At 32.3% G+C, this 25,343-nt stretch overlaps 1 protein-coding gene across 1 annotated transcript; it reads left to right on the top strand.

Moving 5' to 3' along the window:
- Positions 1-222: 222 nt before the first annotated feature.
- On the top strand, positions 223-25,343 carry Arl6 (ARF like GTPase 6). The gene is made up of 9 exons (XM_076868238.1): positions 223-641; positions 2,971-3,040; positions 6,663-6,812; positions 11,877-11,938; positions 12,424-12,492; positions 15,117-15,211; positions 18,346-18,475; positions 20,118-20,173; positions 24,863-25,343. The coding sequence occupies exons 3-9, from the start codon at positions 6,690-6,692 to the stop codon at positions 24,886-24,888; spliced, it is 561 nt and encodes a 186-aa protein (XP_076724353.1). The 5' UTR covers positions 223-641; positions 2,971-3,040; positions 6,663-6,689; the 3' UTR covers positions 24,889-25,343.

The raw sequence follows: 25,343 nt of genomic DNA, 5'->3' as shown, positions 1-25,343 counted from the left end.
TACACATCTGTGCCTCAGGGGACACAGCTTTGTCCTGTAGTGCCAGGAGGAGAGGTTCTGGGTGCCACTCAGAGCGCTATCTACTACGAAGCCCGGGAACTGCTGCGGGAGACCAGCCCGGAGAAAAACAGCTCACAGCCAAAGCGGAAGTAAAACGCTACCCAGCAGGCTCTGCGTGCCTACAACTCCCATCATGCTTCATCTGTGACTGTGAAGCTCCTCTCAGAAATCAGCGGCTCGACTTTTCACCTGTGCTCACATTTTCCTTAATAGAGTTCCTCGGCAGGTCTCTCGTCTTTCCCGGGAGCTCTTGGATCCCAGAAACAAGGGCGCCAAGGCTGAAACGCAAAGACCCTCAAGGAGGCGTGGCTTCAGGACCGGAAGAAACTCCTGTTGCCAAGGGAACGCCGCGCGCCAAGGCGCCTGCTCAGCCCCTGATGCTCTTGCTGAGGCTGAAGCTGCCAGTTTCCCCAACTAGTAGAGGCGGCTTTGCGCAAGACAAGGGATCTTTCCGATGGAGTCCTAGAGAGGAAGGCTGAGGCACTTCCTACCATATTTTCTTCTCAGAAGCTGATACTAGCGAGGGCATCCATTCCGGTCCTCACAAGCTCCTGGGCCCTCCAGACCAGCCTCAAGATCAGGTATCTCCTTATTTCCCCAGTTTTTGTGGCCAGAGGTAAACCTCTCCCCCTTAGCTTTAGGAGTTCTCTTTACTCTTTCCCACATTTCTCCCCTCGAGTAGTTGTTTCTAATGTGTGAAAGATGGAAAAGGAGAATTGGACTTCTGTGGTGAGTACTAGGGACCCTAGAAAACGTATTGAACTGGTTTGGGCGAATAGTGTTTGGTTAGTTTTAACACTGTCCAACTTGAGCCTTTTTATGATTTATGGGGAATTACAATAGAAATTTCGCTATCAAAAACTGAAAGTCAAATAAGCATGTTTACTTGGTGTAATTAAAGGTGCAAAAATTTACTCGACAAACATGTTTAAAGTATGCAAAATACCATTCATGGGTTTTCTCTGCCTGATCCTATCTCTGTCTGCAACTTACTTTCCAAGCTATTAACTGGATAATATCCTAATTTTTCTGGGCTTTTCTAGCAACGTGTAATCTTTTAGGAAGCTGATTCTCAGTAGCCAGGAAAAGGAAAACAGATGAAAAACTGAAAAGGTAGATTGGAGACAGATTGTGAAAAACCTTAAAAAGTGCATGACCAGTGCCTTAGAGATCATCCAAAGGACAGAGAGGCCAAGCAACTCACAAAGACATACATCCAGGGCCATGGCCAGTACTCAAACCCAAGTATTCTAGATTCAAGTACAGAGTTGTTATTACAGCAAATTGATCTCAGGTCTTAATTCTACCACTGTCTGTTTAGAAAGTAAGATTTTAAGCTAAAGTTATATTTTGTTTCTAAGCTATCAAATAGTGGTGCTCTGCCTAGATAACGCTTGCCAATCTCAACATCAGCTATCTACTTTTTGCCTAAAACAAGACTATGATTTTCTCCAAAAATAAGCTTTAGTACAGTTTTGATAATAAGAACAACTTGGAGAGTGAAAAAGGCTAATTGTACTTTGTGACATGTGTCTCATTTTTTTAACTGTTTTTTATTATCCAACTCTGAATGTTTAGGTTTTCGATGGTCAGATTGGGATAGTCTTCTCATCTATTATAGTGTCTCAGTCTGAGTGGTGGTGGGGGAGGGGTTTCTTCTTAATAAGAATTACCTGGACTAATCTCAGATTAGTCATAATTAGCCTTTGGAAAACCTTATTGTTGTCCAAGATCTTTCTTTCTGTAAACTTAAACAAGAAGAATGAAAAAAAAAAGAAAAACATGAGATAAGAAAAATTCTATAGAAGCACAGAAATTTTCATAGCATATTTTTCTTCATAACTGAAGTGAAATCTTCTGTGGAAAGTGTGCAAACCATTTAATAAATCTATTATATTCTGAAAACATACCAGTATGAGAGAAGGGCTTTATCAAATGATCAAATGTATTATAAAGGGAGGTGAATTAAAAGATTGTAGCCCTGATCTAGGTATAGACAGATCCATAAAAAGAGAGTAGATCAGGTTTCCCAAATTATGTGCAATTGAAATACTTCCCAACAAAGTTTTCATGGACAGATATTCATCAAAAATACTACTGGCTTTATATACCTCTTGGAAACTTGCAGTCCATATGCTAAATCATATTAAAGAGTTTCAGGAGTATGGCCCTGCAGAAACCTGTTTAAATTGAGAGAATACCAAATTTCTAAAACTTACATAATCTTGGAAACCTTTTAAGTATAATTCATAAAATCATCTTCCAAAGAGTACTATTTGGAATATGCTGAAATACAGAATCTACTAACACACCCAAACCTGTATAAAAAATATAGAATGTGAAAAAAAGTTGAGAAAAAAATTAGTCCATCTATAAGGGTTGGTAAAAAAGAAAATGATACCAGAATAAAATGACTATCATTGTATTAAAGAAAAGAAGCCACAGCTCCTTCCCTGCCTCACTTCCTATACCCAGATGTTTCAGGCAAAACTTAAACTTCAAAAACTTCAAAATCATTATTTTCTTCAAAAGGCAGAAAATATTTTGGGGTTAATATGTTTAAAATATTGAGGAGGAAAAGTGTTTCTGGGCCTAATGCTGAAGAAAGAAGCTGGAGAAAATATTGTAAATATTGCGGGATAGAAATTAAAACTCCTTTACAGCACAAAACAACAAAAATAATAGTAAAATTTTATTGGTTAAAACTATGCAATAGTATGGCATGGCAAGGGCTCTCACATGCCAATAGTAAAAAGTAATCAATAGAAAAATAAGCATCAGAATATAGCTGATAATTCATAAAAGAAGAAATGTTAATGGCAATTAAATTCTGAAATGATGTTCAGTTTCATTAGTAGTGAAATAAATACGAATTTAAACAATACTGAAATACCATTTTTTTACTTTTAGATTAGCAAATATTGAAAAATTAACCATAACCTGTGTTGATAAAAGGAATAGAAAGCTTCATCCACTGTTGGTAAGTGTTGTTGAAAGTTTCTTAGAAACAAATCCTCAGAATTTAAAATATGATTGCCTTTTGATGCAACAATTCCTACCTCTAGAAATATATTTCTAAGAATGTATAGTAGGTCTGAGGATGTAGCTTAGAGGTAGAGCATTTGACAAGCATTTGTGAGGTCCTAGGTTTGAATGAAGGTTAAGAAAATCTGTAAAAAAGATCTTTATAATTGAATATTGATTAAGGAATTAGATTTAAGAGTGTGATGACATGGAATTTTTCTTTTTGAGTGTGTTCATTACCAATATTTATTAAAAATAGACTTCATGTACACTAGGAGTACAGATATAACCAAGGTAATGTTAGAACTCAGATCATGATACCGCAAAGTATTGCATCTTGAATTTCTGAGTACCTTTAAGTGAAAGACTTTGGAAGGGCCTGGGAAGCAAGATTTTCCTGATTTTTTTTCCGCTTCCTGTGTCCTGCCTATCTGTCTCCCCAAAGAGAAATGAGAATTATTCTTCCCCAAGACATATCATAGAAACTAGAACTCCTGTCCCTCAAAGCAAACCATAAATCCTATCAAGGTCACTTTTCCTCCTCCCTTGATGATCCTCATTCCAGTGAGGTCCTGCTCCATACCTGCACAGAGTGACCAAGAAGAATCTGAATGGACAGGGCTTGTTGGGTTTTCCTCTGTTACCATTAGATCATATTCTTTTGTCCAATCACAGTTTACACTCTGTTCATATTTCATGGGACCTCACAAAAAAAAAATAGAAAATTTCACTGAGTCTTTGGGTCTTTATTTCTGAAGGCTCCTATGTCATGTAAAACTTTGAGTAAAAAATAGCTTTGTTATGCTTTTCTCTTGTTAGGGAAAAAACGCTGTAAATGGACTTAATTTTGATAGGTAGCAAGGCGACATGGATGATAAGAACATGGGATTAGGGGATCTGAAAACTACTATTTCTCAATAGTGACTACTTATCAGGAACACTGTGTAGCTTTTAAAACTATGAATGCCTTTATCCCATTCTCAGAAACTCTGATTCAGTAGTTGATTGCAAAATGCAACCAGTGTTGAAAATCAGAGCCTATTATAGGAATAGGAATCTATAAAAGATATCAGTTGTATCTTCCACTGTGCTTTTAATACACTGTGCTTTTAATAAATGTTGAGTGACTTTAGTTATTTTTTACTTCCTTCCTTTATGCATATAGACAGTAAACTTATGGATGGAAAATTATAATTACTGAAAGTATACATAAGGCTTTATCATAGTTATTTTTGAAGCAACTTCAATAAATAGGATTACATCCTTTAGAAAAACTGACTTCCTTTTTCAATTGTATATTGAAAAATATTTCGGTAACAAATGTTAGTAATTGTGAAAAGGAATGGAAGTCAGAATAATGATGAAAAATGATTATTCAAACATTAGGCTTTAACAGTGCTTTATAGTAAATGGAGAAATATGAAAAGTGGTCATAATTTTAAAATATTTTAAGTCATATGGAAGACAAAATAATATAAGCATTTATATCAATATGTTCAGTGTAATAAAGTAATAGCAAATTTATTTTGAATTGAGATGATCTGTGTGAATTGCTTCCTATCAGAAGGTTAACTTAAAATAGATTCTACAAATACCAGTTCTTTAGATGATATTCAAAGGAAATTTTGAGTGGGATTTGTACCGCTAATATTAAAAGTCGATTCACTTGGCACAAATGGAAGTACCTGAGGTCAACCCATCCCTTGGATAAGACAAAATTAGCTCTGTTATAGAACCTACTCTTAAATGGGGGAGTGGTGCCTTCTATCTTCTGTACCTCATTGAAATTCAGTTTTGAAATTTATAAACTATAATGATCTCCCAAAGGACTTAAGGAAATTCTGCAGCATCCTTTCCCATGCAGTTATCTTGGAAACCTCTTATTGGTTAGTTTTGTACAGCCTTACATCATTCAAGGTTTGGTCTTGCTTAGGATGGTATGGAATGAAAAATACTGAAGAAGTTGGAAGATAATAGGTTTCTGGAACAATAGATGAAGATGAAAATAAATTGAGACTAGTGTTTAGAGAACTTGGAAAATGAATATTCAATGAGTAATTGGAAATATTCACAGGTATTTTGGGGCAGTGCCTATAGCACTTGAGGGTTGGCAAAAGGAATATCTCTCTTATAGAGTCAGGTGATCTGAGAGGTGAGGAATCCAAAACAAGCTCTTTGAAAAGTTTCATTTAGAGATCTGAAGTATAAATTTAATAGCATCTTGGATAGGAACACCTATAAAGTTTTCACATAGCAAAGATCCTGTCAATAGCAATTTTACTTGACTTTGTTTTTTATTTTTTATTTATTCTTTTTAAATATACATGACAGTACAGTGTATCTTGACAGATTATACATACCTGGAGTATAATTTATTCTAATTAAGACATCATTTTTGTAATTGGATTGCTGGTAGAGTCTTTTTTAAACATTTGATTTAGAAAGTGCTATATTTTGCATCTTCAGTGTTTCCCAAAAGTCCATGTGCCCAAAGCCTAGTCCTCTGTAGCCTACTGAGCAGTCTCAGACATTGAGGGCTGCCCTGAAGGAGATAGTTGGACCCAACCCCTTCTTTTTTCTCTTTTTCACATCCCAACTGTGAGGTGAGCGGCTTTGCTCCACCACATGCTCCCCACTATGGTGTACTGCTCCACTACAGGCCTAAAAGTAATTGGGCCACTCTCTATCATTTACTGAAATCTCCAAAATTCTAAAAATAAACCTTTCTTTATATAAATTAATTTATCTCAGGTATTTGTTATACCAATAGAAACTAACAGAAGAGTTGTTTTGTTTTTTTCTAAAAATGAATGCAATTGAACAAATGCATACTAAAAAGTTAACAAAAAATCTTTAAACAGTATTTGAGAAAATAAAAATCTAATATTAGTATTTACTTTCTTATTTCTATGCTAGTATTATAAAGTTCTCTTAAAATAACAGAAGGATGTTTCAGGTAAATTATTGTTAAGATAATATATTTAGTAAGATTCAATAAAAGTGTGATTGTGTGTGTGTGTGTGTGTGTGTGTGTGTGTGTGTATTTGTGGTGACTTGCAAGGATATATGTAAAGGATGAGGGGAAATAAAGATAAATATATCAGGATGGTTTATTTCTATTGATAGAAAACCCTACTCAAACTGAAAGTAACCAAACAAAAATAGTAAACATTTTATATCTTCATAGTATTGCAAAATATAACAATGTTCTTATTTGTCATAAAGATATAGTTAGTGATTCAAATGATATATGCAAAAATCTCAATTTGAAGTGTTACTATTGGCAGATTTCATATGATAGTGAGGCTGACCACATCTTCTTCTTAAATATTGTAAATTGCAATGAGAACTGTGGTTCTTTCAAGGGCATTGTTCTATGTTGCCAAAGGCTATAAGCTGCCAATCTGCATTTTATTTAAGGCTTCTTTCTGGTAATCAGCTTATACTCTGTTTACTAAGCGTAAAGCTACATTGACATGTTTTTTACATCAATGTGTGTCTTTAAATTTTTAATGCAGATATCAATATTTTCCTTACTTAAGGTGCCTTTAGATACTATATTTTTTTTTTCCTTGAAGCCACTTTGTATATATTGGAATAACAGTATGGGATTACTAGACCGACTTTCAGGTTTGCTTGGCCTGAAGAAGAAGGAGGTTCATGTTTTGTGCCTTGGGCTGGATAACAGTGGCAAAACAACAATCATTAACAAACTTAAACCTTCAAATGTAAGTATCTTTGTTCAATGCAGTGTGTATTTTCTGCTACTAGAAAAAGTTAATATGTAGAATTATTTTGTTTGATATTATAATTTTCTGTAATCATGTTATGAATCTTGTTAATCTTGAAATACTTTAATAAGTATCAGTGAACTACAATTTGCAGTGTATTTTATGTTGCATGTAGATAAATATTGGTTATTAAGCTGGAATATTATTTTAGTTTGTTTTTTTTTCCCCTAAAGATATTCATAACTTTCTCAACCTTACTTTCAGGTTGCATTGCCTTTTTTTTTTTTTTTTAACTTCCCTCTTTATGGGAGATGTAAAATAAAGGGAAAGAATAAATGGGCATTTTTATAGGTTCTATGAAAATTAGACACTTTTCCCCAAAAGTGTGATGTACATATCAGTTGTAGTGGACAGGAAGACAGAAATAAGCATATGAACAAATTATTTTAATAATTAAAACTAGGTAAAGCTAACACATTCCACACATGATATATACATTCCTGGTAAGTTTTTCTACAAGAAAACTCACATAATAGTGCTTTACTAATTTCTGATAACCACTTCCTGAACCACAGTCTTTAGGCAGCTATTCTGTCTCAGAAAAATAATTTGCTTTGCCCTTTTTTATGTCTCTTTTCAAGAATCTAGTTGCAGCTGTCATTTCCTTAAAAGATATGTTTATATTTCTTTTTAAATTCCAATTTTTTCCTCCAGTTCCTAGCAATCTGAAATTATCTTGTATATTCATTTGCTAACTTCCTTGTTAAATTTATCTTCAGCATAATAGAGCACTTAACTTGTTAAACACTGAATTACAAATATCTAGAATAATGCTCAGCAATTAAGTATATTTTGGGGTGATAAATTGATAGATGATGTTTTTGGTTTTGGCCAGGGAATTTTGATTGATAGTCCAAGGATATTGGATTTTACCAGATGTTATAAAACTAACTAAATAGGTTCTTAGAAGTCTGTTTCATTCCTGTTAGGGTTGATCCATCTCTAGACTGTCTCGGATGATCTGTTCCTATACCTTTCACTTGCTTTATATCATCCCCTGACTAATTTAGAGAATGACCCAATGCATTTGCTCATGAAGAGAGCAGAGAGAGATTAATTTTGGAGATTTATCTTTTGGGAATACTTTAGAGGAAAATGTGTTGTACATGATCTGGAAGCACTAGCCCCCATGTATGTTCTATCCTGATTAATTTGTGGAGTATCTTAACTTTGATGGAGAAGAAAAGAAAGTTTATGAATTTTACATCTAAAAATAAAATACCATATTAAAGGGGAATTTGTGGAGAAGCTGTATATTTGTGGAGAGGTTAGGTGAATGTTCTAATTATAATTCAATGAAAACAAGGTTACTGTTTTGATTGTATTTTCTGAGATTTCTTTAAGCTTTAACTTCCTCACTTTTTTGTTACTGGTATGTTTTTCTTAGATAATAGCTGATGATTTTATCATGTGACTGACACATTGAGAATCCTTAAAGATGGTGGAGATTTTTTTTGGACAACAAAATTAGGAAACTATTTCAAAGCTTGTGGGAGGAATCCTAATATATGAGGCAGAAATCTTAGTAGCAGAAAATAATTTTTTTGAACAAACAAGTAGGAAGGTATTTTTGAAAAATACTATGGCAACTCTTAAGATGGATGAAAGAGAAAGATGAATAAACTTCAAAAAAGCAAGACCAGGGTACTCAGGGGCAGACTTTTTCACTAATGTTACTATTAGGGTACCCAGACCCCAGTGATTTTATAGCTTCAGTGTTTTCATTTGAATTTAAATTTCCCAGAGTGAGCATAATGATGTGAGGCAAAACTGGAAAGGAATTTCTTTTTAAGCTATATTTGTGGTAGTATCGGGAAAAAAAATGGAGGCAAGACTGAATGAAATCAGTGAGATTATGATTATAATAACAGCAGACATTTGTTGCATATTTTAAGACACAGTATTGTTTGTTTTGCACCCATTAGTTTAATTTTCATGATAACTTTATGAGCTAAGGATAGTAAAAAATATACCTCATATTTAAGAAAACTTAGTCTTAACTAATTTGTCCAAGGTAATTCTATTGTCTCAATAGTCTCTTAATTGGCTATGCTACCTAGATTCCTCTCATTTCAATCAGAATAGCAACAATCAAGAATACAAGTAACAAATGTTGGGAAGGATGTGGAGAAAAGGGTACATTCATAGGTTGCTGGTGGGACTGCAAATTCGTGCAACCATTATGGAAAGCAGTATGGAGGGTTGTCAGAAAACTTGGAATGGAACCACCATTTGACCACTCCTCAGTATATATACCCAAAGGATTTAAAATCAGCATACTACAATGATGCAACCACATAAATGTTTATAGCACCTTAATTCACAATAACTAAGCTATACAACCAACCTAGAAGCTCTTTAACAGAAGAATGGATAAAGAAAATGTGGTAGATATACACAATGAAATATTTACTCAGCCATAAAACATAATGAAATTATGGCTTTACCTGTAAATGGATGGATCTGGAGACTATTATGCTAAGTGAGATAAGCCAATTCCACAAAACCAAAGGTCAAATGTTTTCTCTGATATGTGGATGCTGACACAGAACAAGATGGGGGGAAGGGGTAAAAGTTCAATAGATTAGACAAGGGGGAATGAAGGGAAGGGAGGGGGACAGGAATAGGAAAGAAAGTGGAATTAATCTTACTTAACTTTCCTATGTACATATATAAATAAACCACAGTGAGTCGTGAGTCTCCACATCAGGTACAACCACAAGACTAGGATTTTAATTAGAATAAGACGTGTTTCGTGTTAGTATTCTCTACTGTCATGTATACCTAAAAAGAACAAATAAAAAGGGACTATTGTAGTAATTCAAAGCAAGAAATAATAAGGACCAGAATGAAGTGAGATAGAACTGTAAAGAGAATGATTTAGAAAATGATTGTATATGGAATGTAAAAAAGGAAGGATTGAAGAATAACTTTAAAGCTCTGGATCAGAAAATAGGTAGATGTTTTATTCAAATGGGTGAATAATTTTGATGGTAGAAATGCTAAGAGACATTTGATGAGTTTTCAGTAAAATGCATTTTCAACTTGTCAACAGATGTCCTGCTGTACTATTGCCCCCTTGCAGTCTTCATCACACAGAACTCTCTACGTAGGCCTTCAATACCTACCTTTCTTACCTAAACATATACAGCTCTTTTACTTATCCATATACTTCAGACAAGCAGGCCTTATACTTTTTCTGAGTGTCAGGTTCCTTCGTGCTCTAAGATCATTCCTGCACAGGCTAAGACTGGAATGTTTTTTGCCAAGAGCTTGTCATAGCTTTTCTCTTTCATGGCCATTTACTCTTGTGTTGGATGTCACTCTCTTAGAGCAGTCCTTCCTGAGGACTCTACAGTGCCACATACCAGCCTTCCTCTGCCCTGTTCCCTTTCACTCCAATCACCTGTCTTTGTACTTATCACTGTTCAAAATTGTGTTTATTTGTTATTAAGTTGTTAATTCATTTACTTTCTCTAGATTATAAACTGATTGGGAGCAGGGACATGTAAAGAATAACAAAGAAAGACAGAAGCAAGCAAGGTGCAGGGGCAAAGTAAAAGAGCTTCTCATCTGAGCTGCCAGCTTTATTTATATCCATAGGCTACATTAGGTCATTGACATCATTAGTACATATTGCTCATTGTAAAAAGTTACTGTTATGTGGGCAGGTTTAGGCACAGTGACACATTGGTGTTGTCTAAGAGAGTTCCTTTATTCCCAGAAGCTGAGTATTTGAGATTAAGGTCGAGGCTGATAAAACTCTAGCACAGAGCCTCCTCTCAAGGATATTGAGCTAGGCATTGACCATGTATTAGTCATCTTACTAGTTCCGGGGAGAAACTGTAGAATATTCCAAATGTGGATAACAGGGTGCCTGTTACCCTCCGTGAGTTTGCTCACCAGAGGAACGCTGCCTTGTACATACCCACAGCCAGAATCCTTACAGGGACAGTCTAGACATGAAGTCAAGGTGGTATTTGTATAAACTTAGTAAATATGCATTGAAAGATTAGACAATTCCACGTATGAACTCAGGGTGATATATTAGACCTGTTAAAAAACAGATAGAGCAGAGGGGTGGGAGGGGAAGGGAGAGGGCTGAGGTTTAGCAATGATGGTGGAATGTGATGGACATCATTATCTAAAGTACATGTCTGAAGACACGAATTGGAGTGAATATACTTTATATACAACCAGAGATATGAAAAATTGTGCTCTATATGTATATATATGCGCATATATATATATATATATATATATATGTTTTAATGTTTTAAAAAGAATTAAATATTGGGACGTTGTGGTATTTAGAAGTGGAGATGAGATCCCAACAGATAAAACTGATATGTAGAATTGAAGTCTATGTATATGTCTCTGTCATAAAGTCAAAGAAATTAAAGCAATTTAAAACAAATTTGATGAGATGAATTATAAGGTAAAATCATTTTTGCTTATGTGGATACATGACCTAACCTAGAAGCTGTATTTGACATCTGAAGCAAATGATGATTGTAACATTGATGATACCCTGTGCCTACTATAAGCATTTTTTCTAGGCACAGGGTATCATCAATAGAAAATTCCTGAGTTAAATCAATGGATGAATTTATTACTTTACTAAAAAAGTTTTTTGCTCTCTATTTGTTGCAAACTGGCAATTAAAAATCCCAAACCAAATAAAACAAACAAACAAACAAACAAAAACAAAAAACTACAAACATTTAGAAAAAAGAAAAAGAAAACTTTAAGTCCTTGGTAACTCTTAATAAAATAAAATGTGAATTAAGACATGGATGTTATGCAGTTAAAATCAGTATAAAGTTTAAACAGCTATAAAAAATTTATACACATTGATCCTATTGCAAAAGTTATAATTTGTTTAATGCTGCCATCTCCTTTGTGACATATTTTAGAAATGTAAAATATGAACACTTTTTTTTCACAAGAAAAAATTCTTTGTTAATTGCAATTTTCTAAACTTTGTCTTTTCTCTTATAGGCTCAATCTCAAGATATAGTTCCAACAATAGGATTCAACATAGAGAAATTCAAATCATCCAGGTAATCCCTTTTATCCCTTTGACTAAAAGTCATAGATATGATTATGTCAATATGAATCCCAATATTATATATAGCTATAATGCACTAATAAAAAATAAATAAAGTTATAAAAAGAAGTTGTGGATAAAAAGTAACCATAATAAATCTGCCTGAGCCTGATCATCCCTCCTAGTCTTAGAGAAAGTAATTTGTTATTTTAGAAACCTGTAGATTCTAATATTTTGTATCACTACCTCTGGTTTATTGTTCAAAACATAGAATTTAGATTCTAAGTAACCTCATTAGCAAATAAAGTATCTTTTTGTGTTATTCATTACAAAAATCATATGTACAAATTCATTTTTTGGAACTCTTAAAAATTGGCCCACATTGATTATTATACAGCAAGGGTGATTTCTTTGAAAACAATTTAAAATACTAAATAAATGTTATACTGTAAGTTAGTAGCTTATAATATAGTCATACTTCATACTTTTTTTTTTAAGTTTGTCTTTTACAGTGTTTGACATGTCAGGTCAGGGAAGATATAGAAATCTCTGGGAACACTATTATAAGTAAGTATGTTTATGAATATTGTTTAATGATTATATTAAAGTTTAATATAATATACTATAATTTAAGCACATTTTCTAATTCAAATGTAATATAATTAAGCACATTTTTTAATTCAAATGCTTCAGGTCCTTCATAACATTGAGCTTTTGCATGTGCCATTCTGTTTTTAATGTCCCATTTTATCTTACATATTTTTAGTTTACGGTTAATTTATTCATGCTTTAAGAATTTGCTCAAAAGTCACCTCCTCTGTCACTTTTTCCCTATTTATTCTTTCTCTTGTGTTTGCCCACTACCTTATCCGTTTACATCTCTGTAATCTTACTATTATCTCAAAGTCAAGTACTGTAGCTACCTCCCTAATGGGATTGTGAACTTATCTAAGGATGAGATGATTTCTTTTCTTTAAGGCTTAGTATCATGCTTAGCATGTAGATAAAATATTATTACCAAATTTAGTTAAAATAATAGTACTAACAGTTGATCTGTTTTTTCCATGAGCAATTTTAAATAGGATACTTTTCAGCATAAGCAAATAAGTGTTCACTAGTTACTTCAGATTAACAGGTGTCAAGTTATTAGAATCCATATATGTTATACTTTCTCAAGATTTGCATTTGGTGTTAAATTCATTAACTTCTAATATTGATAGAACTTTTGCAGTATGTATAAATGTGGCGGTATAACTAATGTTATCCTGCAATCTGTACACGTGGGAATGATAAGAATTCATACCCCATTTGAAACAAATGTATGATATATGATATGTCAAGATCAATGTAATGTTTGAGAAACTAATAAAGTTCTGATGTTTAAACCCTTCCTCCCCCCAAAAAAAGCATTTTTGGAGTCTGAAACGTAAAAACAGTATTCCCCGACTAAATTCCCTTTTGATATTTTGAACTCCTGCTTTGAAATGGTATAAGAAGACTACCACATCAGATTTAGATTTTAATAAGTTGACTAACTCTTTCTTGCAAATATAACAAATATTATATTCCTGGGATATGAACAAAAGGAGATATTCTTTTCAGTAAGTACTTTGAGTACATTAAAATTATTTAAATATGTAGATCCAGAGTATCTCTGAGGTAGAAAAAAAGGAGAGCACTTCCAATTCGAGGATCATTTTGGAAAAGGAAAAGTAACATGTTTATGGTATCCTGCATTAAATTCCCTGGGGAATTGTGGAGAAAATTATGATGATGATGATGATGATGATGATGATGATGATGATGATTTTTTATTTTTATTATTTGAAAATCTAAATTTTCAGTACATGATTTTTATTCTTCCTTTAGTTAGTTGATAGAAATTCCTTTTAAAATTGAATTAGAACAAGATATATTCCATGCTTTTATAATTATGTTAAAATGGATATTCTATTGTCATGTATAACTAAAATGAACCAATAAAAAAAAGAAAAAAGAAAAATCAAGGATTTTTAAGTACTGAACTTCATATTCAAAAAATGTTTTCAGTTTAGGGGTTAAGGAGTTTTGTATAATTATAAATTATTTGCTCCAAATTGAAAAAAATACTTATCTTAATTACAGAGAACAAAAATACAGGGAAAAATAATACTTAAAACAAGAAAAAAATTTTCTGATTTCAACTCCTTTTACTGCTTTTGAAAGAAATTAATGAATTAGGGAACATTGTGGTTAAATTGTAGACTGAATGGTAAATATGTTTGTTGTTGAGAAGCCTACAATAAATAGTTTCTCTATATTTTTCTAATTATAAATAATAAATGTATTTTAACCTATTAGACTGAAAGGTTAAAAGATTAATAATGCATACAGTAATAATTATTTTTACTATCAAAACAAAGCACTCCTATGAGAAAGAATGTCATTTGTTTCTTCAGAGTAAGATATATATGATCCTCCAGTTAACTTTTTTCATAAACTTTAGCTATAGTTCACGGTACTTTAGAATGAATTCAGAAATAAAATGACTTGCTCAAAGTAATTGAACATTTTTAAAGCTCTTGATATTTCCAATTGTACTGGCTTCTATATCTACTAGTAGGGTATGGCTGTGTTAATCTACATTTTCATTTTTTTAGATGATAGGATAAATGGTATTTTAGAAGTTCGATTTATTTTTATTTATTTGATTATTAATGACAGTCCAATAACAGAATGAAGTCCAACAACACAGGTTTATTTGATGGTGCATACAATATATTATAACCTTTGAAAGAAGGGTACAGAGGAATCCATGATTTTTGAAATGCTGATATGATCATTAAATGAGTTCAGTGGCTATCACCTTTTTTAAATGTAAACTAGGGTAAAATAAAAGCTATTTTTAAGTATTGTTTCAGGAGACTTTTAATTATATTTATATATACTTGTATATACAATTCCTGCATCTCGGTGTAAAATTAGTTTTTCACTATGGTTTATGGTAAAAAGGAAATTTTGAGAAATGCTATTGGGAAGCTTTAGTTTTTCATATAAAAGTACAAACCATACTACAAAAAAAAAAAAGGCAAGGTATAAAACATCAGGATTCCATTTTAAATACAGACATAGATGTTCATATGTGAAAATACACAAAATGTCCATTGAGTTATACCAAAATAGTATATTTTATTTTCTATTTTATTATGCAGAGAAGGACAAGCCATTATTTTTGTCATTGATAGTAGTGATAGACTCAGAATGGTTGTGGCCAAAGAAGAGCTTGATACTCTTCTGAATCATCCAGGTATGTCTGTCTTTCAGTCTGTGATCTCTGTGTTTTAGGATCTATTTATGTATGTTGTTTTGTTATTAGATAAAAACCAAAAATGTTGCTTATACTGTCTAATTATATTTTATTTAAAATTCTTGAATTTTAAAATGTGCTAGTTATGCAAAATTTAGAATAGCTTTATGTCACCATATTGTTTAAATTTCAAAGCTCTTTGCAATGTTTTCTGAGTCTCTAACTTTTATTTCCACAAGAACAAAAATGTCATGTCAAACACAGTGGCCCATGCCTGTAGACCCAGCTACTTAAGAAACTTAGGCAGGAAAATTTCAAATTCAAGTCTAGCCTTGGCAACATAGTGAGACCCTGTCTGAAATAAAGAAAATTTTAAAAAATAAAAATAAAAATGCCCTTCTTTCCCAATTACATAAATAATATGTGCCAACAGAAAAAAAATGAAACAAAAAGAATAAAATAAAAAATCTATATATTTCAACAGCCATTAAAATTAATTTAGTTACTTTTTTTAGATGTATCACTCCTTGTGTATCTGAGTTTGTGAGAGTGTGTATATTATGGTTTGGATGTAATGTGTCTCCTAGAAGTTCACATGTGAGACAATCAGTGAATTAATCCCAATAGGGATTAACTGAGTGGTAACTGAAGTGGTAGGGTGTGACTAGAGGAGGTGGGAATTAGGCCATGGCTTTTAGGTATCTGGCAAGTGGAATTCTCTCTGCTTTCTGATCATGATGTGAGCTGCTTCCCTCTGCACACCCTTCTGCTATGGTGCTCTGCCTCACCTAGAGCCTCAAGGAATGGAGCCAACTTTCTATAGACTAAGACCTCTGAAACCATGAGCCTTAAATAAACCTTTCCTCCTTTACAATTGTGCTGCTCATATCATTTAGCAGCATATAAAACTGGTGTGTGTGTGTGTGTGTGTGTGTGTGTGTGTATGATCACAGAATTTCTTACATATTTATTGTGGATATTCTTTTAAAACAAATCTTTTTTGTTTTTAATCTCCAACTGCCAGCTCCCCACCCCTTTTTAACAGGCTAGTATTAACAACTTGATATTTTTCATTCATATTTTTTAAATGTGTCATGTGTATGCATGTATGAACACTCACACACACACACACACACACACACACACACACACATAAAAATATACTTATGTAGATTCCAAAGATATCTGTAAGATTGAGGGCTATTGGGGCTATTGTTGTTTACCAAAATGGGATCATATTTATTAGACTCTTTTGCATCTTCCCATTTTCAATACTGCATGATGGAAATACTTCCAAGTCAAATTGTATGATTATGTGATCTTTTTAAAGATCCTTAATATTATGTACTATGAGTATACCATAATTTATTCAGTGACTTACTTATTGATGGATATTTTCCCTTCCGTTTCCCCTATTACAAATAATTCTCCAGTATATTATGAAATTCTAAATTTCTAGCCTTATTCATGTCAAAAAGGTTTTAAGTAATCCTTGTGCTAGGAGTTTTAGAAGAGAAGGGTGGTTTTAAAAAACTGTAGAATTGTTAGAAATAGAATAGGAATACTGTAGAGCTTTCCAACCTTCTTGCTAAGCTAGGGACATAGTTCAGTAGTAGAGCACTTGCCTAGCATGCAGAAGGTCCTGTGTTTGATCCCCAGTATTGCAAAACTTAAATACATAAATAACTTTTAATAAATCTTGCTGCTTAACTAGAATATCTTGGGTGTTTTTATATGATGATCTCAAAATTATTCAAAAAAATTTTAAATTACCTAGCCTATATCATTTATGTATCATTTCCACTTTTAAAGCTTATTAGTTTTGATCTGGGTTGAAGAGGCATTTTTGATCAGATGTTTCCTTTTTATTGGTCTTTCTACCTATCCCTGCAAAGTTGTTGACTAATAAAATGAAATAGTTCTTAACAAAATCTGCCTCAAACACAATGGGAACCTTAGATTCTTCAACCAAAGCTTTGTCGGTATACGTTTTGTACTGATTAATTTAATTTATGGTATAGATTTTCAGGGGTGGGATTTCTCAGCTGAAATGCATATGAATCATTTTTTTTTAATGAAAGACATAAAAAATCTTTGAAGAGCAAAATAATGTACCATGAATGCTCAAAAGTCATAATGGACAAGGGAAAATATTTGCAACTAATATAATAGCTATAGGGCATACTACTTGTGTTCCTACAAATAAGTAAGAAAATAAAAAATTAATTGAAAACAGAGAAAGGCAATGAATTATCCAGATATAAGTGTAGCTAGTTCAACAGAAAAGGTACATTTAACATCTTTTGTAAATATTATAAGATTCGTGGCTTTTCTCAAAAAAATACAAATGAACACATTGGGTTCATACTTTTTACTTATCATCTAGATATGGAAAAGATTTTAAAATTTTGGTAATTCTTTTTTGGCTAGGGAATGGAAACCTTTAATTTTATAAACTGTTGCTGAAGCGCAAATTGATAGAGATTTAAGGAAAGATAACCTTTGTTTAAAAATACTATCTATCAAAAAACAGCAATTTCCATGTCCTTTGACCTAGCAATTCCACTATCATATTTATTCTGTGGGCATACCCACCTTATATCCAAATGTATTCATTGCAGCATTGTTTGGGCTGGAGTTGTGGCTCAGTGGTAAAGTGCTCCGCTGGCATGTGTGAGGCACTGGGTTCCACACTCAGTATGTAAAGAAAATAAAGGTATTGTGTCCATCTACAACTAAAAAAAAAATTAAAAAGATTAGTAACAAATACATTACACTTTTACATTTAATTAAATAAATTATGTTGCATAGTACTAGAGGACAAAATGTAACAAGCAATATATTTGAACCTTTTGTATAGATTCTTCTTCATAACCGCTCATTGAGTCCCCTTCTCCAACCTCATCTATCTTTGGTTTAAAGCTTCTAACCAGAAGGCAGATGGTCTTAGGAAGAAATATCAATAAAATTTTCTTTTTGCTCAAATACATGCTTGAAAGTGTCTTTAAATGTTTATCATGTGTCATATAGAAAGAATTAACTGGAAAACAATTTATTTTATTTTAATTTTAAGAATTTGGGGCAAGGTGACCCCATAAGCTGAACTTGTAAGATAGTCTTCTTTTCTCTTTTAGATATTAAACACCGTCGAATTCCAATCTTATTCTTTGCAAACAAAATGGATCTTAGAGATGCAGTGACATCTGTAAAAGTGTCTCAGTTGCTGTGTTTAGAGAACATCAAAGATAAACCATGGCATATTTGGTAAAGTTTTATATTTACTTTATTTATCATTCTGAAAGATATCCAAGCTTCATTGTTTTGTTTCTGATTTCATTTTATAAATGACCAAGCAGAGTACTATGTAAAGTAAGGATTTGTTTTACAGAATTGTGGCAATGCAGATATTCAGAAATATATTACTGTTAAAACCCTTTTAAATCCTTTTGGAGATAGAAAAATGTAAACACTATTATAATGGAATAATTTAAGTAGCCCACTTATTCACCTGACTTCAACCACAGTGATTTCCTTCTGTATGTGGAAACATTCAACCATAATCCCATCTCAGGGCATTTGTACTTGTATATTCTCACCTCTCCCCCATCTGAATTATTCTCCAAAATATTTTTTCTGGCTTGCTGTGGTACTTCCTTTAGGATACCATATGACCTCTATTGTTTGTTTATTTATTTTTAACTTGTCTTATAGTATAAGTTAGTTCCGTAAGAGTTAAGATTTTGTCATTTTCTTTTTTCTTCTTCTGTAACCTCTGCAATAGTGATAGTACCTGGTAAATAATAGATACACAATAAATATTTGTTAAAATGAATAAGTAGAAATAACAATTTTATTTGGACAAACTAATAAAGTTGAAATATCTGAAATTATTATGCATTATTTGGAAAACAATTTCTTACTAATATATATCTTTCTGTTAAAATGTATCAAAAATAATAACTAGAGGTTATATATTATTAGATAGTGTTAGTACCATCCACTCCCTTCTACCTACCATCCACTTACCTCTCCCTGCTGCAAGATGACTTCTCTTACCAGAGTTTTCTCCTTTTTATAAGAGTTACAGAGACTAAAGGGAAAGGTTGAACACCAAAGTAGAGAAGAGGGAGTAAAATAAGAAGCAAGAATGTAGTAGAGCTTACATTAAGAGCTAGCCTTGGTGCTGAATGAGTAATTATATTTCCCCATATTGCAGATGTTAAAATTAAAGACAAAGTGTTAAGTAACCTAGCCAAGTACATGCGGCTCATAAATATAAAATTGTGATTGAAATCTACTGGGCTTCTATTCTATTCTACCAGCTTATCAAAGTTATAATTATGGGTTATAGATATCAGGTTACATTTCAAATAAAGTAACTCTTGTCATGTAGCTGTTTTACAGCCTAAGTCAAGCATTGTGTGTGTGTGTGTGTGTTGCTGGGCTTTGTGAACCCAGGGCTTTGTGCATGCAGGGCAAGCACTCTACCAACTGAGCTATATCCCCAGCCCAATTCAAGCATTTTTTTTTTTTTTTTGTAAGTAGCTGTTACTGAACCTTCAAGGCTAGTTGAAGTAGGATGGTAACTCTACAAACTTTATCACCACTGGAAGAATAACTCAAAGTTTACATGTTGTTAATGTAAGTCTAAGTACTATTCTTAGAATAACTTTAGTGATATACTTTTCAGAATATCTATATAAATTATGAAAATGTTTTTCATGTCTTGGTCCTGAGCCCTCAGTCTTTAATTTCCTATTTATATTAAGTGTCATTTCTTAACTGGCTTTCCTTAAGTGTATATTACTAGAATGTATTAATTTGTCATATGGAAAAATTGTAATTTTTTATTCTTACAGTTCATTATGTAATGAAATGGATTTGTTTCTTATGGATTTTATTTCAGTGCTAGTGATGCCATAAAAGGAGAAGGATTGCAAGAAGGTGTAGACTGGCTTCAAGGTACATCACAAAGTACTGTGTATCTTCAGCCTTTGTTTCTTTTCCACTCATATTATTTTCTTGTCTACATTTTATTTTTATTATATCATTGCCTTTTTCCTCTTGCTTCCATCTGTTTCTGCTATCAGAAAAAACAGTACAGTAAGTATCCAATAGTTTGCTCCATTTACTTTTACACTTTAAGTTTCATATGTTATTTAAAGTGTTTGCCTCTTTACAATCAATATATATGACAAATCTAGAAAATAATTTTAATTTATGACACCAAATTTCCATTAGAGCTAATAATTGAAGCACATTTGAAGTTTGGTATGATTATTGGGCTTCATTGTCAATAACTAAAAATAAGTGTGAATGACATGTATCTTCTAAGAATCAGGCTATAAATACTCCATGTGTAGCTTCATTTATATATAAAATGTGTATAGAACTTTTAACACATGTTGAGTATTATAAATACTGCTATTCTATGATGCTTTATGTATTTGTAGTTCTGTTTGTTATTCACCAAAACAGTTATCATAGGTTGATGCCAGCCAATTATATCGGGGAATAACTTAAGATACATAATTTTCCTAATGTTACATTATCTGCTAGCCACATAAATACCTTGATGCATGTAAAACAAGAAGATAAGTCTGTGAAGCCAAGTTCTATAGGTATTTATTGCATAATCTGGGCAACCAGGTCAAAAGTTTTTTTTTTAAATAGAACAACTAAGATCAATCTTAAGGGGAATCTTACTCTGAATAAGGGTAAATAACAAGATATAAATTCTAATTATTGTTTTTTTGGTTATCAATTCTGATTTCTTCTACAGTAATCTTCTACATATTGGGAAAAAATAGCAAGAATCTAGCATATATACACCCACTAAGTTAGATTCTTAGATTATGGTAAAGGAAATGGTCAAGGTAATGGGATGAATTCCCACCACAAACTGATGGAGGTCAGATGAAAATTCCAGAGAATGTATCAAAAGCATGTTTTCATCCCTCATTTCTTACTTCACAAGTTCTTACTGTTATTGTGAAGATATTATAGAATAGAAACCCTATGATCAATCATAATAAAGTTATTCAGAACATAGTACTTAACTGAAAATTAGTTTGTATTCATCTAGATTTTAAGTTAAGCTCTTAGGCCCTTCCCACCCACCTTGGCTTTATTTTGTCTATAGCAATCAGGCCACTAGGTGTCAGTAAAGATCCAACATCATAGTACCAACTGCCAACTCCTCTTGACACCAAATTTTTGTTTCTTTGACTTTTCTCACCCATTAACTGTCTTAACTTCCAAGTCTTATGAAGGACACATTGTTGGAAATGCTTTTGTGTCCTTTTGTTATCATCTTACTTTATGTTCTCTTTACAACAGTCTTCACAAGGTAAGTGGTAGTATCCATATTGTCTCTAAGCAGCATGAAACACTAGTAAAACACAGTGGGGCTCTTGAGTCTAGTAGATTTATTCCCCTATTTATTAATTAACCTCTTCACCTTTTAGCTAACATCTCTTAGTGTCTTGTGAAGATAATTTTCTTCATCTGTAAAGTTTTAAAATGTCATAAATTATACAAATTAATTATATATTGTCTCTGTTAAAGTACTAAAGAAGTCAGTGAATGTTAAATTTACTCTTTTACCTAACTACACTATTTAACAGAGGTATAAATCAATAAATATATAGATAAAAATAAAAATAAATATATCAGTTTGGTTTAAAAAGATTCTTTGTTCATATTTCTTATATAATAATAAATAGTTTGAATTTTGATGTTCCCACTTATATCCCTCTATTTGAAGAGATGAAATCCTATCTTGCAAAATAAATAATAGTAAATGCAAGAGACTAGTCTGTAATTGTTAAATCATTAGTTAAAAACATTTATATAAATCTAACTATGAAAGATGTTTTGAACTTTGATCTCTTCATTTTGCTTTTAGAATCTGAAATTTCCTATCATGATAAAAAAAAAGACCTCTGGTTCATTTTGGGCCAATTTCATCTCATTATTTTAAGCTAAAATTTAGAAACATTTTGGTGAAATACTAAATGATGCATATTCTATGACTCTATTCTCTTTTGGAAAGAATCTCATTACTTAAGCACGTATAACCACCCAAAGACAACCCTTGAGTAGAATATGAAGTTTTTTTTTAATCCTCCAGAAAATATAACTGAGCAATAAGTTTTCTAGCTTTGAAACTTTGAATAATGCTTAAAGATTATAAACCTTTTTGTTTTGTTTTATTTTGTTTTTGTGGTGTTGGCATGTAAACCCCAGAGCCTCATACATGGTAGACAAGCATGCTACCTTTGAGCCATATCCCCATTCTACTTCTAGATTTTAACATTAAGTTGTTATAAACTATGCATCTGAAAACTCCAGTGAAAAACATAAGATAGAACACATACACAGTTTTATTCCCAAATCTCACTAACAATAAAGGGAACTTTTAAAAAGACATTAACCTATGTGGGCAAAATGAATGCAAGTGGTGAAAAGAACAACCGAATTTTGGAAGGTCAATCTGATGGATGTTGATTGATTTAACAGATCTCAGAAAGCTGAATCCCAAGTTAGTACTGGGTGGGGAATGCTGGAAGGCAGCCTAATTTGCTTTGCAGATCCTCTTGAAAGCTCAGAAATTGGTGGAAATTTAAAAGAAGGATGAAAATGGAATTGAAGAGAGAAGAAATGGCTATATATCCTTCCCACAAAGAAGTTTGAAAGAATATCTGTATGGAAGACAAGCAGAATATCTTTGGACTAGAAAACACCGGACATAACTGTGTATGATAATGCTGAAGTGAATGAGAAGTGACTAAAAGTTTTCATATCAAATATTGTAATTCTGTCTTCTACTTTTCCCAGGAAACACTGGAGGTAGGCAAAAAATAGGAAAAGTCATCTTTAAGGAATTAGACCAATGTAGTGAAAAAACCTAAAGGTATTAATATTGGAGATTCCCACAGAAATGACTTAGCCAGACACTATAGTGAAGACCATATTTGACAAGCTCCTCACACATTTCCAAATTCCAGTGTGCTTTCTTAGTGTTCTCATGTACGTATGAACAAGTGGCAAATGATCACCAGACATGAGGATGAAAGCATTGTGAAATATGGGAATGTAAAAAAAAAAAAACAAGAAAAGCAGGTTAGAGGATGTAGAACTTAGAACATTTTGAAAAACCGTTAAGTCTCCTCAAATAGATAAGATGCTGTCTTCACGAATAGGACCAGGATACTACTTCTTGATAAGAAACAAAAAACAAACAAACAAAAAAATAATCCTTGGAAAATAAGAATAGAATAGAAAAAAATGGAAAACTCAACAAAAAATAAATAAAATAGAGGCAATTTCCAAGAAAACAGCAAAAGGATAAAGATTTGGAAATTGAAAAGAAAAGAAAAAGGGGTCATGTTTATAAGGCCCAATATTCAATTAAGAAGAAAGTCAGAAAAAGAGAACAGAGAAAAATAAAGAGTAGCAAAACATCAGATAGAGCTTTACCAGAATTGAGTGATGAGTTTGCAGTTGAAAGTCCTTTTGAAAGCCCAGTGTAATGGATAAATAATCCCCATCAAGGTGCATTGTTTATGAAATTCAGCCCTGATAATAATAGAAGATTCTGCAAGCTTCCTAAGGAAAAATAAATAAAAGCGTTTTCCTATAAGGATAAATAGAATAACATCAGACTTCTCAAAAGTAACAATTTAGAAGCTATAACAAAAAGTTCATGGAGAAAATATTCTCAGAACAATATCAACATATTGTGACAACAGAATAAAGACATCTTTGATTGTATAAAGTCTAGTATTGAAAGGAGTAGTCTTCAAAAACAAGAGAATAAATCAAGAAGAGAAAAATAAGGAACATTGAAACAGAATAGGGGAAGGACTCTCATTTGTTAATAGATATTCTAGAATAATAATGAAAGGAAATCTCAGAATAACTAACTAGCAGGAAGAGAGAACAGCTGGTCTACTTTGGAGAATTTTGTAGGACTCTAGGGAAGAATTCTTCAAGATGAATATGATGCAAAGTGCTTCATAATAATAAAGATTTAAACTGGAAGTATTGGGATTGGATTATTGTTAAAATATACATTTTAAAAATCCTAGACGGGTTAATGTGGAGGTGGGAAGTCAAATTACTACCTTGAAAGAAAACAATATAGTAGAGGAAAAGACAACTAACCAGAGTGTACCACCTAAATCAGCTGTGCATAAAATTTATATAGTCATCATATTGATAATGACTGCATCACTATGTTAAATTGATGGGAGTAGTAGAAATACAGTGAGGGTACAGAAGACCAACATGAAAGTGTAAGAACTGAAGCCTCATTATTACACTACTTTCAAGAATTAACATTAAAGTGTATTTAGAAATACATAAATGATCACCTAAAAAGAGCTGCAAGTACTCGATTCTATAAAGGGGAAAGAAAGATGAAGCAAGAAGCTGCTATTTTTCAAACAAGCCTTATAGAACTAGTTGATTCATTAACCATTTGTATGTACTACTTTGATTTTAAAAATATAACTATAGTATGAATTGTGTAAAAAAATCATGTACGCATAGGGTTTTACCATGTTACACACATTTTTCATATTTACTTTAGAAAATAGATTTTTGTCCTTCAGAAACTAATAATTCTTGTTTGTTTTTTGTTATCAGATCAGATCCAGTCTGTGAAGACATGAAAAGATAGGATCTAGAAACCTCAACAATTTTGAATCCAAGGAATATATTTAATATAAACTAAGTACTTTAAAATCTTTTAAAGGTGTGTGTGCATCCAGGAATACTTTATAATATTCTGTTTGCATTAATGGACTTTGAAGAGCTTTTTAAGACCATAGGAATTTCAGGTATGCTAATCTGGCTATTTGTTACATAAAAACTAAATCTTTCCTCAAAAGGAATCCCTAGAATTATCAACTTTTTGGTAAAGGTCTACGTTGGCTTGTAATCAGAATGTTTGAAAGAGTTATGAGCCATCTCAATATCCCATCATGATTTATGATCTTTAATGTATTTTATTTTTGTCTTTTTAAATATGTAGTTTATGGTATGATTTTGCAGTATGAATTGTGCTTTTGAAAATAGCTTTAAATATTTATAAAGGACCATGGATAATTAATATATATTAATTTTT

Source organism: Callospermophilus lateralis, chromosome 10, assembly GCF_048772815.1.
Source record: "Callospermophilus lateralis isolate mCalLat2 chromosome 10, mCalLat2.hap1, whole genome shotgun sequence".
NCBI classification, from domain to species: domain Eukaryota; kingdom Metazoa; phylum Chordata; class Mammalia; order Rodentia; family Sciuridae; genus Callospermophilus; species Callospermophilus lateralis.
This window is presented reverse-complemented; position numbering and strand designations above follow the sequence as displayed.